This window comes from Paramisgurnus dabryanus, chromosome 6 (genome assembly GCF_030506205.2).
Source record: "Paramisgurnus dabryanus chromosome 6, PD_genome_1.1, whole genome shotgun sequence".
Taxonomy (NCBI): domain Eukaryota; kingdom Metazoa; phylum Chordata; class Actinopteri; order Cypriniformes; family Cobitidae; genus Paramisgurnus; species Paramisgurnus dabryanus.
This window is the reverse complement of record NC_133342.1, coordinates 24,509,891-24,534,339: the sequence shown is the minus strand read 5'-3', so window position 1 is coordinate 24,534,339 and position 24,449 is coordinate 24,509,891. Positions and strand designations below refer to the sequence as shown.

The 24,449-nt window shown below is 37.3% G+C and overlaps 1 protein-coding gene across 1 annotated transcript in view; it reads right to left on the bottom strand.

Moving 5' to 3' along the window:
- The window catches only part of kcnh2a (potassium voltage-gated channel, subfamily H (eag-related), member 2a), a 45,449-nt gene extending 24,904 nt beyond the window's left edge, over window positions 1–20,545 (bottom strand). The window contains exons 1-5 of the mRNA XM_065276267.1: window positions 20,318–20,545; window positions 18,546–18,776; window positions 7,797–7,964; window positions 6,565–6,993; window positions 6,138–6,346 (exon numbers count right to left, since the gene is read on the bottom strand). Of these exons, the coding sequence (XP_065132339.1) occupies window positions 6,138–6,346; window positions 6,565–6,993; window positions 7,797–7,964; window positions 18,546–18,776; window positions 20,318–20,393 (1,113 nt within the window). The 5' untranslated portion in view covers window positions 20,394–20,545. The remainder of the gene's footprint in view (window positions 1–6,137; window positions 6,347–6,564; window positions 6,994–7,796; window positions 7,965–18,545; window positions 18,777–20,317) is intronic.
- Window positions 20,546–24,449: the final 3,904 nt, after the last annotated feature.

Genomic DNA, 24,449 nt, shown 5'->3' with positions numbered 1-24,449 from the left:
AAAACCACGCCTCACGACTCTGAACTGGGAGTACATTGATCTAGTACGAGTTCACGGGTGGGAAGTCACGGGTTTGACTGCCGTTCCAGTGCACTTTCACCGGTAGAAGGTTGTAAAAACACGAGTTACGGGCTGCCTGGAACGCATAAGGTCGTGAGTCGTGGTTTTGAAGTCGTAACTCACGGGTTTAAAAACCTGCCTGGAACGCAGCATTAGTTCTGTGCAGGTTCATTTTGTATTGTCCGTGTGATCTAGTCGTATGTATTCCAGTCAAGTATCTAGTAGAGTTTTATTGTCAAGTCTAGTGTTTTTGTGTCTGTCTATACTGTTTGCCTCGACGTGGGCCTTTGTTTTGTGTCTGTTAATAAAGTGTTTTCAGTTCACCTCTGACATCGTCTGCATTTGGGTTCTCTCCTGCAAATCCCTGACAATATGTTTTTATTACCTTAGAATGAGCCATTCTTATTTACATACACCACAGGTCCCCTTACATGGAAGTCGCCATTTAGAGCCACACGTTTCTACTGTACAGTAGCCCTAATCGGACAATCTGCTCTACAAACCGCATTTCGTCACTATGTTGTCTCAGATGACGACATGTTTGTCCTGTTGTGGGTAGGAATGTCCGATAAGATATTCTGGATCCGTATCGGGCAAACGCACATTTAAAGACATTTAGGTTCACAGAAACACTGTACTTGCAACTGGGTTAATCCACTTGTGAAGCTGACGGATAAAACGCGTCATTCGCAAACACAATAACTGTAGGCTATTTTAAAGATCTGATTTTATAGTCTCAGTAAGCCGTTGGATGGATGCAATTCACGATGTGCTGAGCACCTCACACATATCTTTACTTTGTGTTTTAACAGTTATAAACTTTCCATTGCAGTGCGAGAATTCCCATATGAGGATGATTCAAGTGCATCAATTCTGCACCTAGGAAGCCCATAAAGGTAGTGTACAGGATGATTTACTGTAGGCCCATTAATTCTGCACTCGGGATGTGCATAAAAGATCCGGTCAAGCGCATAATTCCCAAAATAACCATTTGCACACTAAAACTTTTTTACTGTGACAGCAATTAAGGAAAATATATTTAGCATATACTTATTTGATCAAACGTACCTATTATATGTTCTCTTAAACACTGCCATGATTAACAATTACTATTGTTCTTATATTGGATTTTACATTTAAAATTAGCAGAAAGCACTACACACATTTAACATTTTGTGTGTGTGCTTGCAATTTTATTGTCAGCAGCCATATCACCCTGTAGCCCAAGACAGCTTGCCCACTGAAGCTAAGCAGGGCTGAGCCTGGTCAGTACTTGGATGGGAGACCACCTGGGAAAACCAGGTTGCTGCTGTTAGAGGTGTTAGTGAGTGCTCACCCTGTGGTCTGTGTGGGTCCTAATGCCCCAGTATAGTGACGGGGACACTATACTGTCAAAAAAAGCACCGTCCTTCGGATGAGACGTTAAACCGAGGTCCTGACTCTCTGTGGTCATTAAAAATCCCAGGATGTCCTTTGAAAAAGAGTAGGGGTGTGCCCCGGCATCTTGGCCAAACTTGCCCATTGGCCTACTAATCATCCCTCATACTAATTGGCTATATCACTCAGTCTCCTCTCCACTAATAAGCTGGTGTGTGGTGGGCGTTCTGGCGCAATATGGCTGCCGTCGCATCATCCAGGTGGATGCTGCACATTGGTGGTGGTTGAGGAGATTCCCCCATTCATATGTAAAGCGCTTTGAGCACTGGAAAAGCGCTATATAAATGTAACTAATTATTATTAATTATTATAATTTAAAAATGGTTAAGAAAACTACAGTGGTATCGGATCGGCATGTATCGGTATCGATACTTAGAATTTTGGTATCAGAATCGGATCGGATCGTTTTTAGAGTTTTCAAAAAAGGAAAAGAAAATAACAACAGATAGGAGTGAAAATAAAGGTGAAATGTCATTGTTATATAAATAAGGAAGACAGTAGATTCTCCGTCCATGTCGTCTCATTAACTGTAAATAGGCCAACTCCTCAAAGAGTAAGATAAGTAAGATATCAAATCATGAAATGAGATTAATAGATGCATGTGTCCAGATTATAAATTGTGAAAAGCACTATATAAATACATTTAATTTGAATTGTATAAAGTTTCATTGTGTCGTAAATGCAAGTAATTCTTTAAATTATGTAACTTAGCTTATTCCACTTTCATAAAAGAAAAACCAAATAATTAACTCACCCTTATGTCATCCGTGTGACGCAGCAGCGCAACCATACCTATTTCTTAATTACGTCAAAAAGCCACGCATTACATATGTGAAACGCACATTTGCAGACCATTTTAAACAATAAAGTGACACAAAGATATTAAGCCTTTTTTGAAAAGTTGCCCACCAGCATTTTTTGTGACTTCCACAAAAGTTTCACATAATGCCTTCCAGGAAAATGTTCTACTATAAATATATAAACATACAAATATATCCAAAGAAAAAACAGACCTTCTGCTTTCAAGCAAACAAAAAACAAACAATACGGAAAAACATTTCATCCTTTCTTCATTTGTTCTATTTTTATAAATATGGGTAGGTTTACCAAATTGTTGAGCAAAAAGTTAAAATAATTGCATTTTTGTAAAGGAATTTTGTAAGAGATCAGATTCAGAATGATGATCAAAACATACACAGAGTTTAAAATGTTGTTAAATTAGTTATTGCTTCAATTTTTTAACAATTGGGTAAGAGCAGAAGAACAGTGGAATTTTGCAAATTACCGTAAAAGCTCATTAGGAAAGCGGCATTGGCAGAGAAATGTTTTCTCTTAATTGACGAGATAACTCGTAAATGGCGGGGAAAGAGTTAATTAGTATCATTTCACATACAATAACGTCGGAACAGTCATCTTTCTCCACACTTGTAAACACTAGAGCAATAGTTTTGCATACATCATGTGTAACTTTTCGACTTGATTACTCAATACGGTCGCGCTGGCACGTCACACGTCTGGTGCAAGAAGAGAAGTTGTGGTTATTTTTCTTGCCGAAAGTGATGATCGTTTAGCTAGACAAGACCCTTATGCATTGGTTGGGCTTGTTTAGAGCCCTTTGAAGCTGCTTTGAAACTGCAATTGTAAACTGCATTGAAACTGTTGATGTTCACTAAAGTCTATAAATTGAGAAAAATCCTGGAATGTTATCCTCAAAAAACTTAATGTCTTCTTGACTGAACAAAGAAAGACATCAACTTCTTGGATGACACAGGGGTGTGTAAATTATCTGGATTTTTTTATGAAAGTGGAATATTCCTTTAACATTTAAATTATTCAATAAATAAATTATATCAATTTGCAGAAAAACAAAACAACATTCCAAAGCTCATCTCCATTCCTATCTGATATAACACCACGTATAAATCAAACAAAATATCAATGCATGTACAGGCATATCATTCAAACTTCAATTGATCAAATATCTTTACATTCAAGACATTAGTGTTATGAGTAACTGTGACAATGCACAGCAGTGGGTGGAGGAGTATGTGGATGTGGAATGAGTGAGCTTATTATCTCAGAGATAAAAGTTATTGATCAAATGGGCTTTCCCTGAAAAACAAACTCAGAGAGAATCCCACACATGCTAAGCAGTGCAGTATGTAATCATCCGCCTTTCCCCACCTGGTTAGGTAACAGAGAATATGACAAGAGTGGGAGATAAAAATAAAATGTGCTCTGAATATGTTCTACTGTTTTGCAGCCTAAAGCATATTTCTACAAACCAGTGATATCCAACCAGGGGAACGAGTACTTGAGGGGTCAACATTTAAATGTTCTGGTTTATGGTCACATGCCCCTCTATCAGTACTGTAAATACTGTACTGCATCAATGCTGCATCTGTTTGAAATGAACAGTTTTTGTCCAGACTCCAATAAGAAAGGTGTTGTTGTTCCCACAGGTCGGGCGAGAGCTCAACACTGTGCTCCTGTGACTGGGCCGCTGTGATTAATGAGCTAATGACATTTTAAGTGGGTTGGGACTCAGGGGAGAAGCTCCAGAGAGTTGCCACTTCTGTGAGGGGTGGGACAGAGGTAGAGGAGGGTGTGAGGTTTCCCTCTGTCCCCCAAAGCATTACATTCATCAGAATGAGCCATCAATCAGTGTTAAGGAGAGTCAGAGGTCAAATGTTTCCCTGGCACAGACACCAGCAATTAATTTCCAGCAGCTACAATAGACATAAGTACAGTACAACACACCCAAAGCCCTATTATATTTGAGCATGTCTATGTGAATGAATGTTATGTTAGATATAGATGCCACTTGTTGAACTGTTTCATCATACGTACAGCTACCAATAACTATAGCATTCTCTGCTCTAACACACAAAAAGCACTTAATTTTTAACCAACTAGGATTTTAAGTCATTCAACTATCTACAAAAGTGATCCATTTCTGTAACTTATTAAATCAAGTTGAATTTGCTTTAGTTATGTCAAATTTATTTTATAAATTACAGCAACTTAGTCAATACAGTTGAAATGAATTGATTAGCCTTAAATGGGGCCATGTCACAAGACTTTTTTAAGATGTCAAATAAATCTTTAGTGTCCCCAGAGCACATATGTAAAGTTTTAGCTCAAAATACCATATACAGTAGATCATTTATTATAACATGTTAAAATTCACACTTTGTCGGTATGAGCAAAAATGTGCCGTTTTGGGTGGGTGTGTCCTTTAAAATGCAAATGAGCTGAAGAAATGTAAGCACTGATCGCAATGATGGTGGTTTTTTGCAATTCAAACTCAATGGTGCTGTCAATTATTTTTTTGTCTCTCTCTTTCTATCTGAACTAAATTGCTGTGCCATGGTTGGATAGTGCAGATTAAGGGGCGGTATTGTTATAATAAGATCTCCTTATGACATCATAAGGAGAGCCAAATTTCAATGACCTATTTTTTCTTGTGCTTGCAGAGAATGGTTTACCAAAACTAAGTTACTGGGTTGATCTTTTATACATTTTATAGGTTGATAAAAGAACCCAATTATAGCACTTAAATGTGAAAAAAGTCAGATTTTCATGCCGTGGCCCCTTTAAAAATGTGTGCGAAAATATTTTTTTACAGTGCACACTTACCATGTTTAAATCCATTCATAGAATTATGCAAATTTGTACAAAAAATCAACCCAGAAAATGTGAAAAAATCCACAGATTCAGTATGGGACTGGAAATACAGTGCATGTAGGTCACAGCATAACGTTTAATATTGCTGTTATGTTAACGGTATATCACTATAGACATGCCAAAAGACACAATCTCTCTTTTTTAATTTTCTTAGCTGGTTGATAAGCCGCAGCTAATTAAACCAAAACATTAAACAACAAAATCCTGATTATTTCAACAGCACTTGGGTCCAAACACAGACAAATGAATAAGCAACTGTGAGCACACACCCACATGAACACTAATGGCTGCTTGGGTGTAGAGTTATAGATCTTTCTGTCATGGGCATCCAGATAGCTCAGCTGAAAATGGAAGTACACCTCGCGGCATGTGCCATGTGACCTCTGGCATGACCTCCTTCTCTCTGGGCTTTGTTGGAATGCCCTTCAAACAGGAATACTGAGAAAGTATCTGTTCAGCCAGCCATGTGCAGGTGTCACCAATATGACCACCACCAAGATACTGCATTAACTCTTGCTATTCCTGTGTGTGAAACGAAAACTAAATGGAGCTTTAAACGCAGGTGAATGGCACTTGCACCTACATTGCTTTGGGCGATGCCCTGAGTGTATAGCTTAAAATCCTGTGTTAGAAGTTGAGACACCTGTGTTTGAAAGTTTGCACACAGGTATTACAAAAAAGGCTGTTTGTACTGACACCATCTGGATACACTGAATCAAAAGACCGGTAAACTACAGCAACATGTTTTTTAATATATGAGATTAGGGACAGAGTCAAATGATACTACAGTACACTAATATGTTGTGAAAGACCATTCTGTCAAAAGAAAATATAACTGCACACCCAGTTTATTATATCTGACCCTTCACCATTGTTTTACGAAATTGTTAATCTAACTTGTACTTCTAGAAGGTGTGCGTTTGTTTCAATACATACCAAAAACTGTAACTCACCTGAGTGACCTTCTCTGTGACATTATGTGTCCGATCTATCAGTTTGCATGGGGCGATGATGTCAATCTCACTGGGCGGAACAGCGATTAAGGGATCCGGCTTCATATCTATAAGGTTGTGTGTTATCTGGGGGGCCCGAACTGAAGTCCGGAGCCGATTGAGATCTGAGTCTGAAGCATTCTGTAAACTAGCTTTGCGGTTCATGGCACCTGAAAGCAACGGATAACAAATATAGTCGTTCTGAGTATCTGTTACTTTTGTGTACATTTTATATACATTGCCAATGCCATACAGTAGTTTTTGTAATGTATGTTTTTAAAAACTACTCAAATGTCCTAATATAACCATCCGGGAAACAGCCCCAATGTGTATATAAAGCAACTAGCTTTCATTTTGATTGAATAATGTCTCCTTCTTTTCTCATCACCTGTGCTGCTGGGTCTGACGGGCAGCTTTCTGTCCCAGTTGAAGTCACTGGTGGAGGCCGAAGGCCGCATGTCGCCAAGACTCTCGCAGGAGCGACTGTGGGCCATGTTGCAGCTGGATGGGGATGCTCCTGACGCGAGGTTGGGCAAACGTGGGGAGGACTGAGAAAAGCCCTGAGGAAGGGGAGGGGATGCTTCTGATGGCTGTGGCTCACCATCGGTCTCTGTCTGGGCCTTTTCTTCCCAAATCAAAACCTCAGATCCCCCTAATGCAGAACGTTCTGGCATAGACAGGAGTTTGTCAAGGGCTACTGACTCGTGGCCCATGTGTGGCATCTGCTGGAGGTAGCCCCTTTCGGCATCTTCATGAAGAGACTGTTTGCTTAGGGAGCGGAGCAGAGGCATGGAAAGCCTGAGCCGACGTCTTCTTGCTGAGATAAATTGGATGAGACGAGTTATTTGTTATGTATGTAGTATTCCATTTACACTTAATTTGTTCGCCGGCAGCCTTTTTGTGATTGTGACAAAAGTTTCAAAAAATTCTTTGGAGGAAAATATTCTTCTATGAATATATAAACATACAAATAAATCAAATGAAATAACAGACCCTCTGCTTTCAAAAAAACAAACAAACAAAACGGGAAAAAAAAACGTTTAATTATATATTTACTTTTTTCCACTTAATTTAACCACTGAAATATGGACATTTCTCTTCAAAAACATTTTGAGAAAAAAGCTGAAAAATTGCGTTTTTAAAAGGAATTTATATTAGAGATCAGACTCAGAACGATTATCAAACATGAATGCAGTTAAAAAATTCATTAAATCAATTTTTTGCTTTAGTTTTTAATAAATTCGAAATAAAAGCGTTATTACACCTTTCCATAGAAATTCTTCAAAAAGGCATATTTATCAGGTAAATATTAACTCATAATTGACGAGATAACCCATGAATGGCGGCGAAAGAGTTAAGCATTTGGTAAATGACTTACAGCAGTACGAGGACTGGAGTTGAGAAACACTGACTTACAGTATAACTAAGCAATGCAATTGTATCAGTTTATGAAACACACCAAACTGATTTACAAAATAATGAAAACCTAGCAAAAGTCATTTTTTGTGATTCACTGTTTTTTACATAAAAATAATTTAACATAATGTAAAGAACGTTCTGTGAAAATACATCCTTAATATCTTTAATAACCAAACAAATCTGTCAATCATGTTTTAGTACCTCTAGAGAGCCAGGGTATAGGGAGTTTGTAGTCGATGTCTCTGTTCGGTGAGCTGCCCAGGGATCTGTCTAGCTGGTCTGCAAGCTCAAAGTTTAGGATAAACATGATGACTAAGCCATCTTCGTTTTTTAATGGAACCACATCTACAAGACACTGCAAACATAGACCTGTGTGGAGTAGATGAAAACATCAGAATATTTAACTACTTTATATGGGTTTTAGCATCAGTCAGGGTTGATGCTAATGGTGTCAAAGTAACTATACAACTACAAAAAAAAAAAATTATATTAATAACGAAAAAATAAAGCACTTTAATTATCAAATGTTATGTTTGTTTGAGGATTGTAAGATGTGAGACCTGCAACTAGGAGATTAGAATATGTAAGGCAATTGCTTTCAGTAAAGTCTCTTATCCAACACTAGAGGGCACCACACAGCACTAGTTTCTCAAAATGTTTTTTTCACATTTAATGCAAGCAATGCTATCATTACAGTATTTAAGTGTATTTATGTCCTGTCACAGATATTTACCATCTGTAAATTCAGCGCTACTACAGTCAATAACAAGCAAGGTATACAGAATGATCTAAGGTAACCGGCTTGGCACTGTTGTGAGCCCTGAATGTTTACAGTGGAAACTGATACTTGACCCACAATGGCACTGTGGTTCCAGTTCTTCACAATGCCAAACCAATCAATCCCTCTCTGTGCAAGACTGGTCAGCCATCAGTACTGATGTTTAGGTGTGCTTTAAAGCAAAGAATGTCAAGGACAGAAAGGACACGAATGGGATGGGGAACACAACTGCCGTCTCTCAGGGATTAAAGATAGAAACATTCCTATTTAAATCATTTCATTCATACCAGTGGCATCTGCTACTGTACAACACAGTAGCGGACTGCATAACCATCTGCTGCTTCATGGCCCCAAACCTTGACATCTCATGTGTCATAAACTTCAGAGGGTATGAGATTGTAAACCAGTATAGGTGAACATAAATTCTGCCTTGTTTGTATACAGATTATATGTCCCCAAATGTACTTTATATCGAAAAGATGTAACATGTTGGTAAGCAGTAACGTGATGGAAGTAAGTTTGACCCGGCCATTGACAAAGTAAATGTATAATTAGCAAAAGAGACATTAAACGTGCATTTCTGCATACATATCATAAAAACTGTAAACTAAATATTTGCAAAATGTAAAAACATCAATAGAAAAAGGCAAACTTTCATTTGCAAACCTTACAAACTAAATCGGATTTGGACTTCTTCAGTACCAAGGACAGAGGCATCTGTTAGGACGAGAGAGGTTAATGCCACCAGAGGAAATTGTATTGTTTTCATAAGAACATAAGCACCATAGAAAACTGAAATTAATAATGGGATTTAGGGCCTCTAAAGCCTGCCAGCCACACCCCCACATCTTTGTCTCTACCCTCTTGCATCCACTCCATAAGGATGTGGTTTAGATGCACTGTTCCTATTACATTCATCCTGTGCTTTCAGCAACATATTGTATCCCACAGCAATGGACACTGAATTGAAAAAACCACATGCTATTTTTCTAGGAAATGGATGTTACGGATAGGAAACATTAATTGATAAAAATCTTGAGGCTTTGGGTTATCTAAGGCACGAGGGTTTCTCAGTTGCAGATTAATTGGGCACTTAGTGTCCTGATATAATGTATGTGAAGTGCTACAAGTGGGTTTCTTTCCGATGTTTTTCCTCTTGTGAATAATTATGTAAAGAATATAGGCAATTATCTGCATTATTAAGCGTAATGGATTTAAGTATGGTTAAATAAGAGTAACTAGATGAGTACTATTTGTAATCAAAAACCAGAGCAATTTGGCAGATTATTTTATAAACGTATTACTCTAATGTTTGTGAGATAGGCTGTATTTATGCTTGCTTAATAAATGCTTCAGTAATATTCAGACTGTGATATGTAGTACTTCCAGTAAATTTCCTCGACCTTCTCGGTTCTTCCGATTTACTCACAGCATTTGAATATGATAAAACAAATGGTATGCAAATCTGCATCACAGCCTGAGGTTTGCGCTAAACTGCTGGCCTGTTCGTGACTCCTCTCAGGTAAGCAACCAATACAACACGCCTGCTGAGGTTTGTGTTACACTGGCAGCTATGGTTTGTCAATAAATCAAAAAGGTTTCAGTATATAGTGTTCTTCTTGTAAATCAGTTTGATCAAATCTCAACAAGAACTTTGTGCTACGAACACACAGAATAATCTCATATTAGGTGGTTGTTTACCTTTAGTAATTGAATTTATGGTTTTCACCTGCTGGACAGATTGAAGGTGTAATCCAAGCCATATTAACACTCCCCTGGGATTTTGGACATTTGCCAGCAAGCAACCGCACATCACAACTTAGCAACTAAACAGCAAAGCCCGCGGATACCATCTACATGACACTATGCACAAGAAGACACTGCTGATAGATTGAGATTTTCTGTCTGTTAAGTAGTGAGCAAATGTAACTTTGTCAATGATATCTGTCAGCAGCTGGAACTACAAGCTCCCAATTTGAAACTCTGTGGAGGACTTTTTGGCGAAACTGTCCAATGAGAGCTCAGGGATAAAGAACGGACATTTAAATAATTAACTCCCAGAGACGGCTGAAGTCATTACCTTGTCTAATTATAGCAGTGGAGATCATTACCAGAATATGAAGAGTGATGGTCAGGGTCGTCCTCTGTCTTCTGTGGAACTTGGAGGGTCTCCATTGAACCTCTCCCTGCTTAGCTCCTAAATAGGTCATGTATGCTGCGCCATTAAAATTGATTAGATTTCATTCTCATTACTCGGCAGAAATGTTGTTATAAGTAGTAAAACATAACCTTTCATTTTCTAAGTGAAGAAACGACGACCTTATTGTTATGCATTTTAACTGCAAACTAATGAGGTTCGATAATTTATTAAAGTTAAGATGTGAGATAAGTTTAAAACCGAGAGCTTCTATTAAAAGTCATTGCTAGATTGTTTACTGCATGAACACAATCTGCCCCAGGAGTCATCATTAATTGAGAATCGGCTATGCTTTATGCAGTTCACAATTACTCCCCCATAGTTAAACCTCGGAGGACCAAAAGGCTTTAAAGAGAGATGAGTATTCGCTAATTGAGACGACTTGAGCATTACTCTTTTGTGCCGGAGGATTATTGGAACAGCCACCATTAGTTACATGCTTTGCATTGAAAGTCCTTCTCAAGGACTGTCTTCAGAGGTAAAGATCATTGCCACAACAAACGTGCCATTATGGGAAAACAGGCAGAGGTGGATTGGGAAATTTAACAAGATGTCAGCTTTTCAACTTCATAAAACACAACTGCTGTTTATGCCAGTTATACAACTTTTCTCATCACATATTATTTTAGTACATTATTCCAATAAGGGTTTAAGGTTGGAGCATTTCACTAAAACACCATTATCCTTCAAATCTCCCTCAGAGGAACTCTTCATGTGTCCTTCCAGCAGGTAATTGTGCATTAGCCCTCTCCAAACTGTAAGATGTTATTACTGACCATGACAGCTTCATTAGTTTTAAGTAATAAATGGCACTTTGGACTATACAGTAGCCACCTACAGATTTCCACACCATCTTCTTGCTTATATTTTAAAATCTGCATGAACTGGAATTTCACAACTGTTGTGGTGTATTTCAGAGAAAAACGGAATATTGAATTTGAAACATATGAGGATGTGGCTTTTTTACGTCAAAATGAATTTTGATCTTAAAACGAAGGCATTTCATTCAGAAACGAAGCTGACAGCAGACTCATCATCAGAAAGAGCCCGAAGTTCAAAAAGGGAAGTACATTTTTAGATTACGAACTTAAAGATTACGAAAAGACCAAAAATTAAACAACTTGTGGATTGATTTGCATTATGTATTGTTCACCACAAAACTAGTCATTTTCACTAACAAAGTCAATATTATTAAAGTAAATATTCAATGTTTCATCTCATGAGTATGTACTTTTCAATAAACACACATATTTATTTCCAAAGGATTTAGTAGACACTGTTAGAAATCCTTTTAAAAAGTAGGGGTGAGCGGGGCACAAATTAATTGGCCGTTCACATGATAACGATAACTATAAAAATATAGTTTTGAAATGGTTTTATATTAGAGAGAATGGCGGAATTCACACCACAACTATAATTATAAAGATACAATGAACGGTGTCGTTGGGATCCCTTTCTGGGCGATTTTTTCCAACTGATAAACGATAAACAACTGACTGCGTTTACATGCAGCCAATAACCCGTTCAAATCCGGAATATTAGCAATAACCCGGTCGCGGACGTCCATGTAAACACCGGCAAAAACCCGAATATGCTCATATTCCTGTTTTTAAAATCCCGAATATTACCCCTGGGTTACCTCTTTTCTAACCCGACATTTTGGTCATGTAAACGCGCATCGGGATATTCCCATCAAAAGGAACATTGATTTGTGTACTGCGCATGTTCTATTCGCAAGGAATCTTGGTCTTTTGAGTAGAGAAACTTCTTGTATGCGCCAAAAAAACCCCGCAGGGAGTAGAGGTAAGCATGGCGAGAGAGATGCGCCACACTTAGAGCGAGGAGGAAATCAATTGCAACAACCGCGTTTTTCACGTTAAATTATTATATAGCTATTCTTGTTTTTCAAAGCATACATGTATAATAAGGCCAAATAGATTGGCAATAGTTATGAGAGTAACTTGTTTTTTTTTTTTTGCGTGAATTTGAATTCAAAATGTAATAGGCTACTATGCTATTCATATTTCGTTAAATACAGTGAATGTGTGAAAAAGTTAAAGATGACAGAATAACTGTAGCGTCGTCTGCATCTTGATGCAGTTTCTAAGATTAAAATTACTTTAATTTAACTGATCAACACAAATACAAAGTGGCATAATATAACTGATTGCTTACCAGCATTAAAACCACTTAAAATAAAAACCTTAGGTTTTTTCTTTGTACACAGCGTCCGCTCCGTGGATAAGGATGTTGCAATAACGCCGGCGGCTTTATTATTAACTGACTGAATATACCTGACATTTAGATATGAAAGTTTATCATCAACAGTACCTGCGTGAAACATTATGAACATTGGTGATCATCTGCCGACTCCACTGTTTCTGCACGTTCTCAGTCCGCTTAATTAACGGCTTTTCGTTCTATCCGCGTGAGGTAAACATTTTTGTTCTGTACTTTTTTACTTGCATGTATTTCTACATATTTTCGGCCAAGTAACACTCAGAATATAATGTAAGTTATTATAGATAGCATATAGCCTAAGCTTGTTCTGAAAGGATGACAATTATAAAAATTATCCATCCAGCTTAATTTAGCCAAAATAATGATTTATTCGTTTTCATACTTTATAGATGTTAATTTATCTACTAATATATTATTGAAAATGCCATAAATAAATATTAATTGCCTTCTGTAAGCTATTGCATTCGTTTTGTACATTTATAGTTGCATGAATACTGTCTAATTTTAATTTCTTTAAGACACTGTTGTGTTCTGTATTTACCGATGCTCTGTAAATATGCACTTAAAAAACCTTCTTGTTAGAAAATCGTTCTTCAATTAATTTTTTTTTTCAAAAGTATATTTAGCTGAAGCCTAGTATAGCTTGTTAATCTTTTTCTCATAAAAGGAAAGACATGTAACTTAGCCTACCCTGCTTCTACATCGGTGCAGCTTGTTCTGGATTTAAATAATAATTTTATTTTAGTAAATGAAGGCGGTAAAACCGCATTGCGCAATAGTGAGCCACGCAAAATCACCGCATTTACCTTTTAATCACAGTTTACATCGGGATATTGCCAATTCCATGTATACAGGGGTAACTCTCTCTGCTCACGCATGTAAACGGATTATTCCGAATGTTTCAGAAACCCGAAACCCGACCTTAACCTGATCATAACCCGAATATTTACAGCATGTAAACGTAGTCATTGACAGCCAATCAAATCTATTTGAACTTCAAGTGCACGTGCATTTGAAAAGACAGATAACACTGTGGAGAAGCTCATTGCTGAGGTTCATAACATAAAATTGTATCCAGCGCTGATGCAGTTGCTGTGAAATTTACTACGTAATCCTTTTTCTTACCACATTGAGTACACCAAAAGGTAAGATATAGACCCTTTAACAGCTCACGTGATCAAATAGCCTGCGTGCACATATAGGCAACAAAAAAAACTATTCCCCATTGGTTCTAACGTGTTAGCAACTCAGTAAGTTTATTAAAATGGTTTCCTAGCATCAAAATGTGTAAATGTCTGGTTGTTGCGTTTGGTTGCACTAATATAATATACTAATATACGTATATATGTATCTGGCAACTTTATTTTTGGCCATCTGCTAACGTCTTCTATCCACTCCACTATACACAGATCTGGTAGCTTTGTTGAAAAAGTTGATAAAGTCAACTTTTTAAAATAACTTTCTCTGTCTGTGTTGCTTCACTGTTGATTCTTACCATACTTCTGTTGCTTAAATGCGCGCGCATACACTGCCACGTCATCATTGTGTACAAACAAGGGTCTATTAGATTACCTACTAGATTCACTGTAGAGTTACGAGAAATGCAAACAGTGTGTTGAGGATATCTTCTGGTTACGTGCTGTGTAAATTAAACAAGAATAGCATATTTACATATTTAGTGACATGTAAACTTTTGAAAAAGTTTTTATTACAAGAAATATGCAATATTGGTTAATGCCATTAAAGGCAAGTGCTTTGCCCGAGTGCCGCGCACGTTAGCGAATCAACATAACGTTATCATCATGCAGTGATGTGGACGCTAATATAGTGATTGTTTGTGTTAGAATTAGCGTTATAATGTGAAAGACCCTTAAGTCACCAAATCACTGTCTTGTTACCTAAAACATAACACCATTTTGAAACAAGTCAGCAACTTGTAACTGACAGCTGGGATTGAAAACATTTTTACACAGCAGTGTTAGTTGTAACTCAGGGTTACAATTGAGCCTTAGGTATACAATGATAATGAATACAAAGAAAATTTATCTATCTACAGTATTATAGGCAGATATATAAACAATACCCACCTTTAGTATATAGAGACAGAATTGTATTACATTTTTTGTGTTTAAAAAAAATTTCTAGTAGGTGTTACAACAAACCCTCTGTTACAATTATCCCCACCTATGGGGTAAGTTGTAACGTTTGCACTCCTGCCATTTTCAGTGTAAATGTATGATAACGGTCGGTCACACAATCAAACTTTAAGTGTTCATTTGTAGCAGAGAAGTGTGTATTAACTGTGTAAAAATTATTAATCTAACTTAAATATTTTTTGAATGATAGAGCAAAAGTCAAAAAGCGTTCATTTGTGCCCTGCTCTCCCCTACACCTTTGTACCTAAAGACTTCATATTGGCACCTCAAAGGTACATACTGGTCTGTACCATAGACTGTAAAAAAAAGATGGACGACGCCTGTTCGCTCCCTTCCATTTGTGAAAAGTGAAGCCGCCAGTGTCCCGATATGGCGCTGACATCTTGGGTCTTGATTCTGCGCAGTAGCGATTTCGGGACCAGTCATGCGCAGTTGTGAGCAGGAAGTGAACCCGCGAAATCAAACCCCCCCCTCGCAGAATGCACATATAACACGATATCACAGCTGTCAATCATGACGTGACACCACCGTTTTTATATCATTTAAATAACTAACTAAACACAAACTTATTTTAAAAACAAACATTTGAATTTGCATCAGTGTGATAAAAACTACAATAAATGACAGAAACTAGGTTCGGAAAAAAGATAATTGAAGTGTAATTAATTTTTAGTTGGTCTCAAGTCCCATTGAGTAACATGGGGAGGCGGGGTTTATGACCTATACTGGGACCAGTCACTGGGGGGGCGATCCAGACGTTTTGGCTTCACTTTTCAGGGCTTGTGCGGCACGCTTGGTCTGTACCTATATGGTACATATAAGGACCTTTTAAAAGAGTACTGCCCCAGTGACAACTTGGGACCTTTATTTATGACAGTGTAGTAGTCACAAACATGAAACACCTTTCTTTTACCTATTTGTGATTCAAGGACATTACTTCAAGGACACTTCTCAAATGTAAGCAAATTTTTGACATGGTTTTGTACCCTATTCAAAATAAAGGTATTATTTGAATTACTTTGCTAGAAGAACCATTTTTGCCTGTATGGTTCATTTAAGAATGTTTAACATCTGAATGACAATTCACAAAAGGTTCTTTTGATTATATGAAGAGAGGTCAGAAAGAAAAGGTTATTTTAAGAAAGTTTGCACAACAGTTCTTTGGTTCATTGCTGTGAAGAACCTCGTTTGGCGTCTTTATTTTTGTTAGCTTGTTTATTTATTTTGAATGCCATTTCAGCATATATTGCTATATTGAGGCCAAGAACCGGTTAATCCATACACAAGTTGATGCACATTGGGAAGGAACCATTTATAATATCTAATTTACCTAAACTGCATGTTTTTAGACAGTGGGAGAAAACCAGACTACCCTGAGTAAATCCACGATAACACAAGGAAAACATGCAAACTTCACACAAAGAGCCCATCCGACCCAGCCGGAGCTTGAACTAAGGACCTTCTTGCTGTGAGGCAACAGTGCTAACACTGAACCACTGTGCCAGTGCCACCCCATCTTTATTTAGGGTACATAACATCAAAAAAGTCCACGTAAGCTTACAGTAAGTGTGGACACAGCATGAATACAAAAAATTTCAGTAATTATGCTGCAAATATAGTTTGTAATGAAACAAGTTATTAAAAGAGAATTACTCGTCTGAGACGTTTGCTCCACACTAAACCCTAATTCTGAGTGTTACCAGGGGAAAACTGTAATGACATTTAGGCAGCAGTGTAAAGAAGACTGAGAGCTCTCATATTTCAAAAGGGCTAAATGTAGCCTGAGTACACCTGAGAAATTTAGGGTGGTTAGGTTACACAGGGTCACACTGAGAGGTATTCCTAACATCCGGATCAGTGGAAAAATACTGCCTCTCAACCTCCCTACATTTCTATACTGTCTCTGCTTCTATTTATAATTGTTGATTTGACTTTTCTTGAATCTTTAAAAATCTATTATACACTTCCAATCTAAGATGCAGAGATGTTTGAGCAAATCATTGTTGTATTTAAAAAACAGATGTTTGATATCTGTTTGGTTTAAATGTTACTACAATACATCCATACTCCTTGCTTACTGAGGGCTTTAAGCAATATTTTTTCGTGAAGATACTTTGAAACAATATGTATGTATTGTGAATATCTTTACACAACTGATATTGTATCAGCCTCTCTCTCTAGAGCATCACTAGAGAGCACAATGCCATGTAGCCCTTAGAGTAGGCCTATGCAAACATTTGAATACTCGGGTATTGCACTATGAAACTCAATAGTGAGAAATTGTCCTTCATGCAGTTATGTCTTCTATGACAATTATTCCTATTCTCGAAATCCCAGCTGGCTTGGATATCAATCTATCATCCAGAAATGCTTTGTCTTTAAATAGGAGTGGACAGAAATAGACATAATTGAAATTGCACCATCTATCAGCAAAGCACCAACAACAAGGATGGCTTCCAAGATGACTAAACATCAAGCTTGGTTAGATTAGAACAGATTAAATGTCACAAAGTATAATTTAAAGAGGACATATCATGAAAATTTGACTTTATCCATGTTTAAGTGCTATAATTGAGTCCCCAGTGATTCTATAAACCTAGAAAATATGAAAAAGATCAACCCAGTAACTTGGTATTGGTAAACAATTCTCTGCAAGCAAGTGGAAAAGGTCATTGAAATTTGGCTCCCCTTGTGATTTCAGAAGGGAATCTTTTTTTATTAATACCATCCCTAATCTGCACTATCCAACCACGGCACTGCCATTTAGTGCAGAAATCAACTCATTTGCATTTAAAAGGACACACCCCAAAACGGCACATTTTTGCGCACACCTACAGGGTGTCAATTTTAACATACTATAATAAATTATCTATATGGTATTTCGAGCTAAAATTTCACATAAGAACTCTGGGTACACTATGTACAAAGATTTATTTGACATTTTTATGAGTCATATATCAAATGTTTTTTTTAAATAAACTGGGATGAGGCAGAATGGAAAAAAATTAATGTTTAGAGAATTATCTTTAAAGGGGTCATATTACTAGATTTTAAGAAAAATGTAAAATAAGTCTTTGGTGTCTCTAGAATGCATATTTGAAGTTTAAGCCTAAATTACCCAACAGATAATTTATTATAGCATGTGTCTCCTTTTAAATGCAAATGAGCTCACAAGGGGAGCCAAATTTCTATTTTTTTTCACATGCTTTCAGAGAATGGTTTACCAAAACAAAGTTACTGGGTTGTCCTTTTTCACATTTTCTAGGTTGATAGAAGCACTGAGGACCCAATTATAGCACTTAAACATGCAAAAAGTCAGATTTTTATGATATGTCCCCTTTAATGGGTAATATTAAAAAGGGTTAGGGTTATAGTTTATGTAATAGTCATTTAATAGTCAATGATAATATGAAACCTTAATCCTACATTACACAATTGTAGAAATCTAAATCCAAGGATGTAGTTTTGTTTTTGTAAAGATACAGGTAGAATCACAATACCAGCATATCAAAGTATTGAAATGTTTGTAATTATACTACCATTGCAAGCCTGACAAGTCTAACATTTATAATGCTTACCGTCTTTCCTGTATAAGGAGATCTCCACCTTCCTTTCTTCAGAGCCCAGTAAAGCTTTGGCCATCTGGGCCACAGCTGGTCTTCCAGTATGTGGTCCATACAAAAAACTGCAGGTACACGGTTTCTGCATGACCTCTGCACGCGTATAACCACACATACCACAAAAACCATCATTGCAGAAGATGATGGCGCAGTTCTCCACTCGAGCATTGGCGATGATGAACTTGCGATCTGATGGGGTATAAGATAGAACAAATCCAGGGGGTTACATAAATCATGACCATATCAAAAGATCAAGCTGTCAGTCCAACCCAGTATCACAAAATTACGTACCTACAGTCACGTAAATTTGTGATTCTTTTACGTGACAGTATCACATATTTCTGTTTACGTGTCATTGTCACGTATTGGTTACTCAACTGTTTTGTCCTTGTCCATTTTCTTACCATTGTCGCTTCGGTTTAGGGTAAGATTTACATAAAATTACATCATTACCCAAACCCAACTCTAACCCTACGCCAGGCGACAATGGTTTAAAAATCAGAAAATATAAAAAACCTGAAAAAAATGTATAAACCAATACTTAAAGTGACATCATAATGCAAACACCAAATCTAACCCTAAACCGAAGCGACAATGATTTGAAAATAGAACAAAACAGTTGAGTAACCAATATGTGACAATGACACGCAAACAGAAATACTTGATATACGGTCATGTAAAAACGTGTCAGTGTCACGGAAAAAGAATCATAAATTTACGTGACTATAGGTACATAATTTGGTAATGCAGGGTTGGTCAGTCTGACACCAGAATGTCGCTTTACCTCAGTTACAAGAGTTTATGAAAAACCAGATCTTTCAATTAAATATTGATGATATCATTATTGTTGTGTTTTGCCTACAGTAAAGATCATCAGAAGTCACAGCTGTAAAATAAAAATATGCTTTTCACACACAAACAAAACCTCGTTCTTTTAAAATGAAGGTTCAGAATTGTGATTGTAAATAATACGATTTTCAATCATAAATCGTCTTATTTAGATAAAAGCCACAAGGGTCCACTTTTTTCTGTATGCTACAAAATATCTAAATAACAATTGTTATTACTTATTATTTGTAACTTTATTGAACTTGTCATTATTTGTTCCCACATGAACAATACTGTAGTAAAGTTTAGTTTTTTACTACAGTATAGTAAACTGTAGTAAAGATACAATAGTTTTTAAACCACAGTAAATATTAACATATAGACTACTACAGTATCTATCATTTCACAATAGATAATACTACAAAATACTTTAGAATACTTTATAGTATTTACTATATTATGCTTAAGTAGGCTTTACTAGATTTCACTTACCATGTTTTGTATGTGGCTTAGTTGGGTATATTGCCTCAATATTTAGTAGTTTTATCTGGGTTAATACACGTGTAAATTATAGTAAATAAAACTGTAGGCTGTCAAAAAATCAGTTAGCTCTTTTACTTGAGAACTTGATGAATGAAGAATAGTTACTTCTACAACATATGTCCGGTTTCTTAACATCCCACAATAACCACAATAACGCAATATGGTAACGTTACTTCAGCTTACCGTCAAAACAAACTGGTGTCAAAATTGCCAATTATTCACGCGTTTTAGCAATATGCTACACTTTTCAAAGACTTCAAGGAAACAAATAAAAATACGAATAACCAATAATACGACTATAATAACAATAGCAGATTATAATATTATGTTTATTGCACAATAGGAAATCATTCACTCACTTTGACCCTCGAATTTCCGGATGATGGTGTCCAGGAAGGTGTTCTGAGGCGCAACGTGTCCTCGACGAACAGGCATTGTGTCCTACTATAATGGGGTAAAAAGTTCTGCAAGTACCCCCGTTTAGCTTAATTATGAGATATATATGGAGTGAGTGTACCGCCAGGTCTCACACATTAATGCAAGATGTACTTTTATACCTCATCTACACACGAACGCGCGTTTCTTGAAAGCCATTCATACGCATTGAATCTGTCTGTCAGTGCGCGCATCCGCGCTCTCAAGCTCACAGTCTGTCAGACCAATAACCCCAAGTCACCTGCTCCCATTTTTTGCAAATAGATGCAAATCAACGGACTTTCTATCGTGTCGTTGACTCACAACTGAAGGTAGGCTACTGCAACGATGCGATCCCTCACTCTGATTTTCGAAGAACGAAAAACTGAAAACTTGATAGTGTATAGATTGATGATGAAAATGGAGAAGAAAGTGAGAGGACTGTTGGGGAGGGGTGAGGAGTCAAGGGTGTGGAGGACCGCATGATTCACTCATCCTGATGTTAGTGTGCTGGTGTTCACCGAGCCCAAATCCGATTTACAAATGCTGCAAAGTTAGTACAGGTTGAACGCAACCTGTGCATAATAGTGTAAACTGCTACCAGGTAAAAAGTATTTGAATGACATTGTTATAATGAGGAGTTGATTTATTTATTTGTAAATTACATTTAAAATGTAAATGAGTGGCTAAACAAAATACAAAAAAGACTTTGCAATATTTGGAACAAGTTAAAAACCACTGGGGCTGTGCATATAGGTACTGCTGGGGATCTGTTGACAAATAAAACAGTATAAATATATATATATATATATATATATATATATATATATATATATATATATATATATATATATATATATATATATATATATATATATATATATATATATATATATATATATATATATATATATATATATATATATAATATTATGTTGTTTTATTTATTTTCTTTTTATTATAAAAAATAAGCATCATGCTTTATTTGGTTGCTTATTTTAAACCCAATAAAGGATGAGCCCAACCGTTTGGTTAAATTAACCCAGAAAATGATTATATTTGACCCAACAATGGGTTAAAACCAGTGGCAGTCCGTGCATTTCACCCCTAGGCCTTTAGTGGTGTCCTGTCTGAATTAGTCCATCTCATAATACCATCATGACGTCAGGGAAACAGAAACACATCAACAGTTTAATGCAAGTAAAATAAAAATTACTGTATTTTACACCTCAATAAATAAGTCAAATTTTACTTTATTAAAAAAAGAAACTACAAAATGAGACGCAGCGAATATTATACCAAAACAAGTTTGAAATTTATTTGAAATGAAGTCAAACTTGCATAAATATTTCTTGAAAAAGTTTACCAAGTGTTTTGGAGAATCAAAAATAATTACTAAATTACTTTGTTGACGGTAATGCAAAGAGTTTTTCAAAAGTTTACTATTCACAAAATTGACATTACTTGACTTACTGAATAAAATGCATTAAACAAGGGGTGCCCATCCTGCTGGCGTTCAACTATCCTGCAGAGTTCAGGTCCAATCTAATCCAGCACACCTGCCTTACATTTTCAAGTGATCCTGAAGACATTGATTAGCTGCTTCAGGTGTATTTGATTTGGGTTGGAGCTGAACTTTGCAGGACAGTCTATTGCCAGGAGTAGGTTTGGGCACCCCTGCATTAGGCCTTGTTCACACAGACACATGTATTTTTATAACCGTGACTTTTTTTTACACGGTTCAGCCGTTCCTCCACACAGAAACGGAGTATGACGTCACTGAAACCAAACATTTTGGGAAAACCCCTGCCAGGGTGAGTATTTTAAGAAACGGCGGTTGCGGTGTTGGCGTGTAGACAGTAAAACCGGGGAGTTTTGATTTCCGACGTCACTTTTGTTAAGGGGATCGCACACCGGCCGCGCAGCTCAGCGTCGCACCACGCCGCGTCGCGTCTAGGACAACTCGGAGGTATTGTAAACCGGAAGTACACATTAAATAGCGCGAGCTTCGTCAGATAGCGTCTACTTCAAAATGCAAAATATACGTTAGCAGCCAATGTTAATCGTTAATGATTTGGGACAAATATGATGTTATTTAATGTTAAACTATGTGAGTGGCGCTGTGTGGCGCGACAGGGATTTGAGCAACTTCCAGAGTCACATCTGGGCGGCTCGGACAGGCGCCACCTGGCGGCGCCGGTGTGCGTATACTCATAGAAAACAATGTGTTCAGTTGATTTAGAACGGCGCGGTGCTGAGCGGCTGGTGTGCGATCCCCTTTAGGCTTCTGATTGGCCAAGGTGGCTTTACGATTTTGGGTTATATCGTCGGCTGCTGGGGTGGCATGCTCTTGACAGAGCTTGATGTGTTTTTGGTTTTTCATGTGGACGGAGATTTCTTTTAAACCGAGCATGTGTGGACAGGATATTTTTGGGAGGAAAAACTCTGGTGTTAAAAATACCTGTGTCTGTGTGGACCATAGACTGTAAAAAAAGATGGACGATGCCCGCTCGCTCTCTTCCATTGGTGAAAAGGGAAGCTGTCAGTGTCCCGATACGGCGCTGACATCTTGGGTCTTGAGTCTGCGCAGTAGCGCAGTAGGAAGTAAAGCCGCGAAAGCATGGCCCCGCCCTCGCTCTCGCAGAATATGCATATCACAGCTGTCAATCATGACGTGACTGTTTTTATAGCATTAAATAACTAACTAAAACAAGCTTATTTTAAAAACAAACACTTGAATTTACATCAGCGTGATAAAAACTACAGTAAATGAGAGAAACCAGCTTCGGAAAAAAGATAATTGAAGTGTAATTAAATTGTTTAGTTGGTCTCAAGTCCCATTGAATAACATGGGGAGGCGGGGTTTATGACCTATACTGGGACCAGTCACTGGGGGGCGATCGAGACATTTTGGCTTCACTTTTCAGGGCTTGTGCGGCACGCTTGGTGCGGACTAGGCTTTAGCCTGTGGTTTATTTGTGAACAAAAATCCTCCTTTCTTTCCTCAGGAAGAGTTCAATCACTCTGTTGTACAACAATAAGTCATTTTCTATCGCCATAGAGCCTTATACTGAAAGTTGAGACTGTCCATTAGAAGTTCTGGCATAAGTTTTTGTTGTAGGGTTGAGAATGTCTGTTCGACTGAAGCAGCGGACACAGGAATAGTCCTCGCCAAACATGTCAACGCGTACAGCTGTCACATGCTCACAAACTAATCTTTATGCTGAAGGAAACCAAGTATTTCAATGGGATATTTTACTTCAAAATCAGTCATGGCATACATCACAGTTAGTTCTGCTTTTTATCTGGGAGAGATTTAATAGTGCTCAGTGACTCTACATAAAGTTGGAGAACGCTTGCAGGAATTTTTTCTGCGTATGTTTGAAACCGCTGGGGGTCAATCCAATCAAATGACGCAAAAATGCTGACGTCATTGAAAGACAGCTAGAAGGCGCCGGTGACACCAACCTGAAATCTGATTGCCATTTATCTTGAGCTGAAGGCGCCAGCACTGTTCATTCTGAAGGCCTAGGCAGATTTCTTTGACCCTGGCAACACATGATGTCAGCCACTGGCTGAAATATGATTGGAAAAATGCTTTGTTATAAACACTACTGGAAGCAGCGCAACCAAGAGAAAAGCAATCAAGTAAAGATAAACGACTATTATAGGATTCATTTAATACACATTCATGGAAATAAAATATAAAAATATAAATCAGTGGATAGTGTTTAGGCCAGCAGAGATGGCTTTGCCCCAATGCTGGGCTTAAAATAACCCAGTTTTTTTAGAATATATGCAATCTTAAAAATAAAGGTACTTAAAAGTATCGTTGTTGAGATGTTTTGTTCTATAAAGAACTTTAAGAGCTGGTTTCCCAGACAGAGGTTAGCTTAAACCAGGACTATGCCTTAGTTTAATTAGGAAATATAACTAGTTTTAACAAACATGCCTTACTAAAAACATGCCTTGTGTGCATTTTGAGGCAACCAAAGGGCCTTGAATTTGATGTATTTTAAGAGTGCAAGTTGTTTTCAGTTTGGACAGCTCTTATATTTATTTTAGTCTAGGACTAGT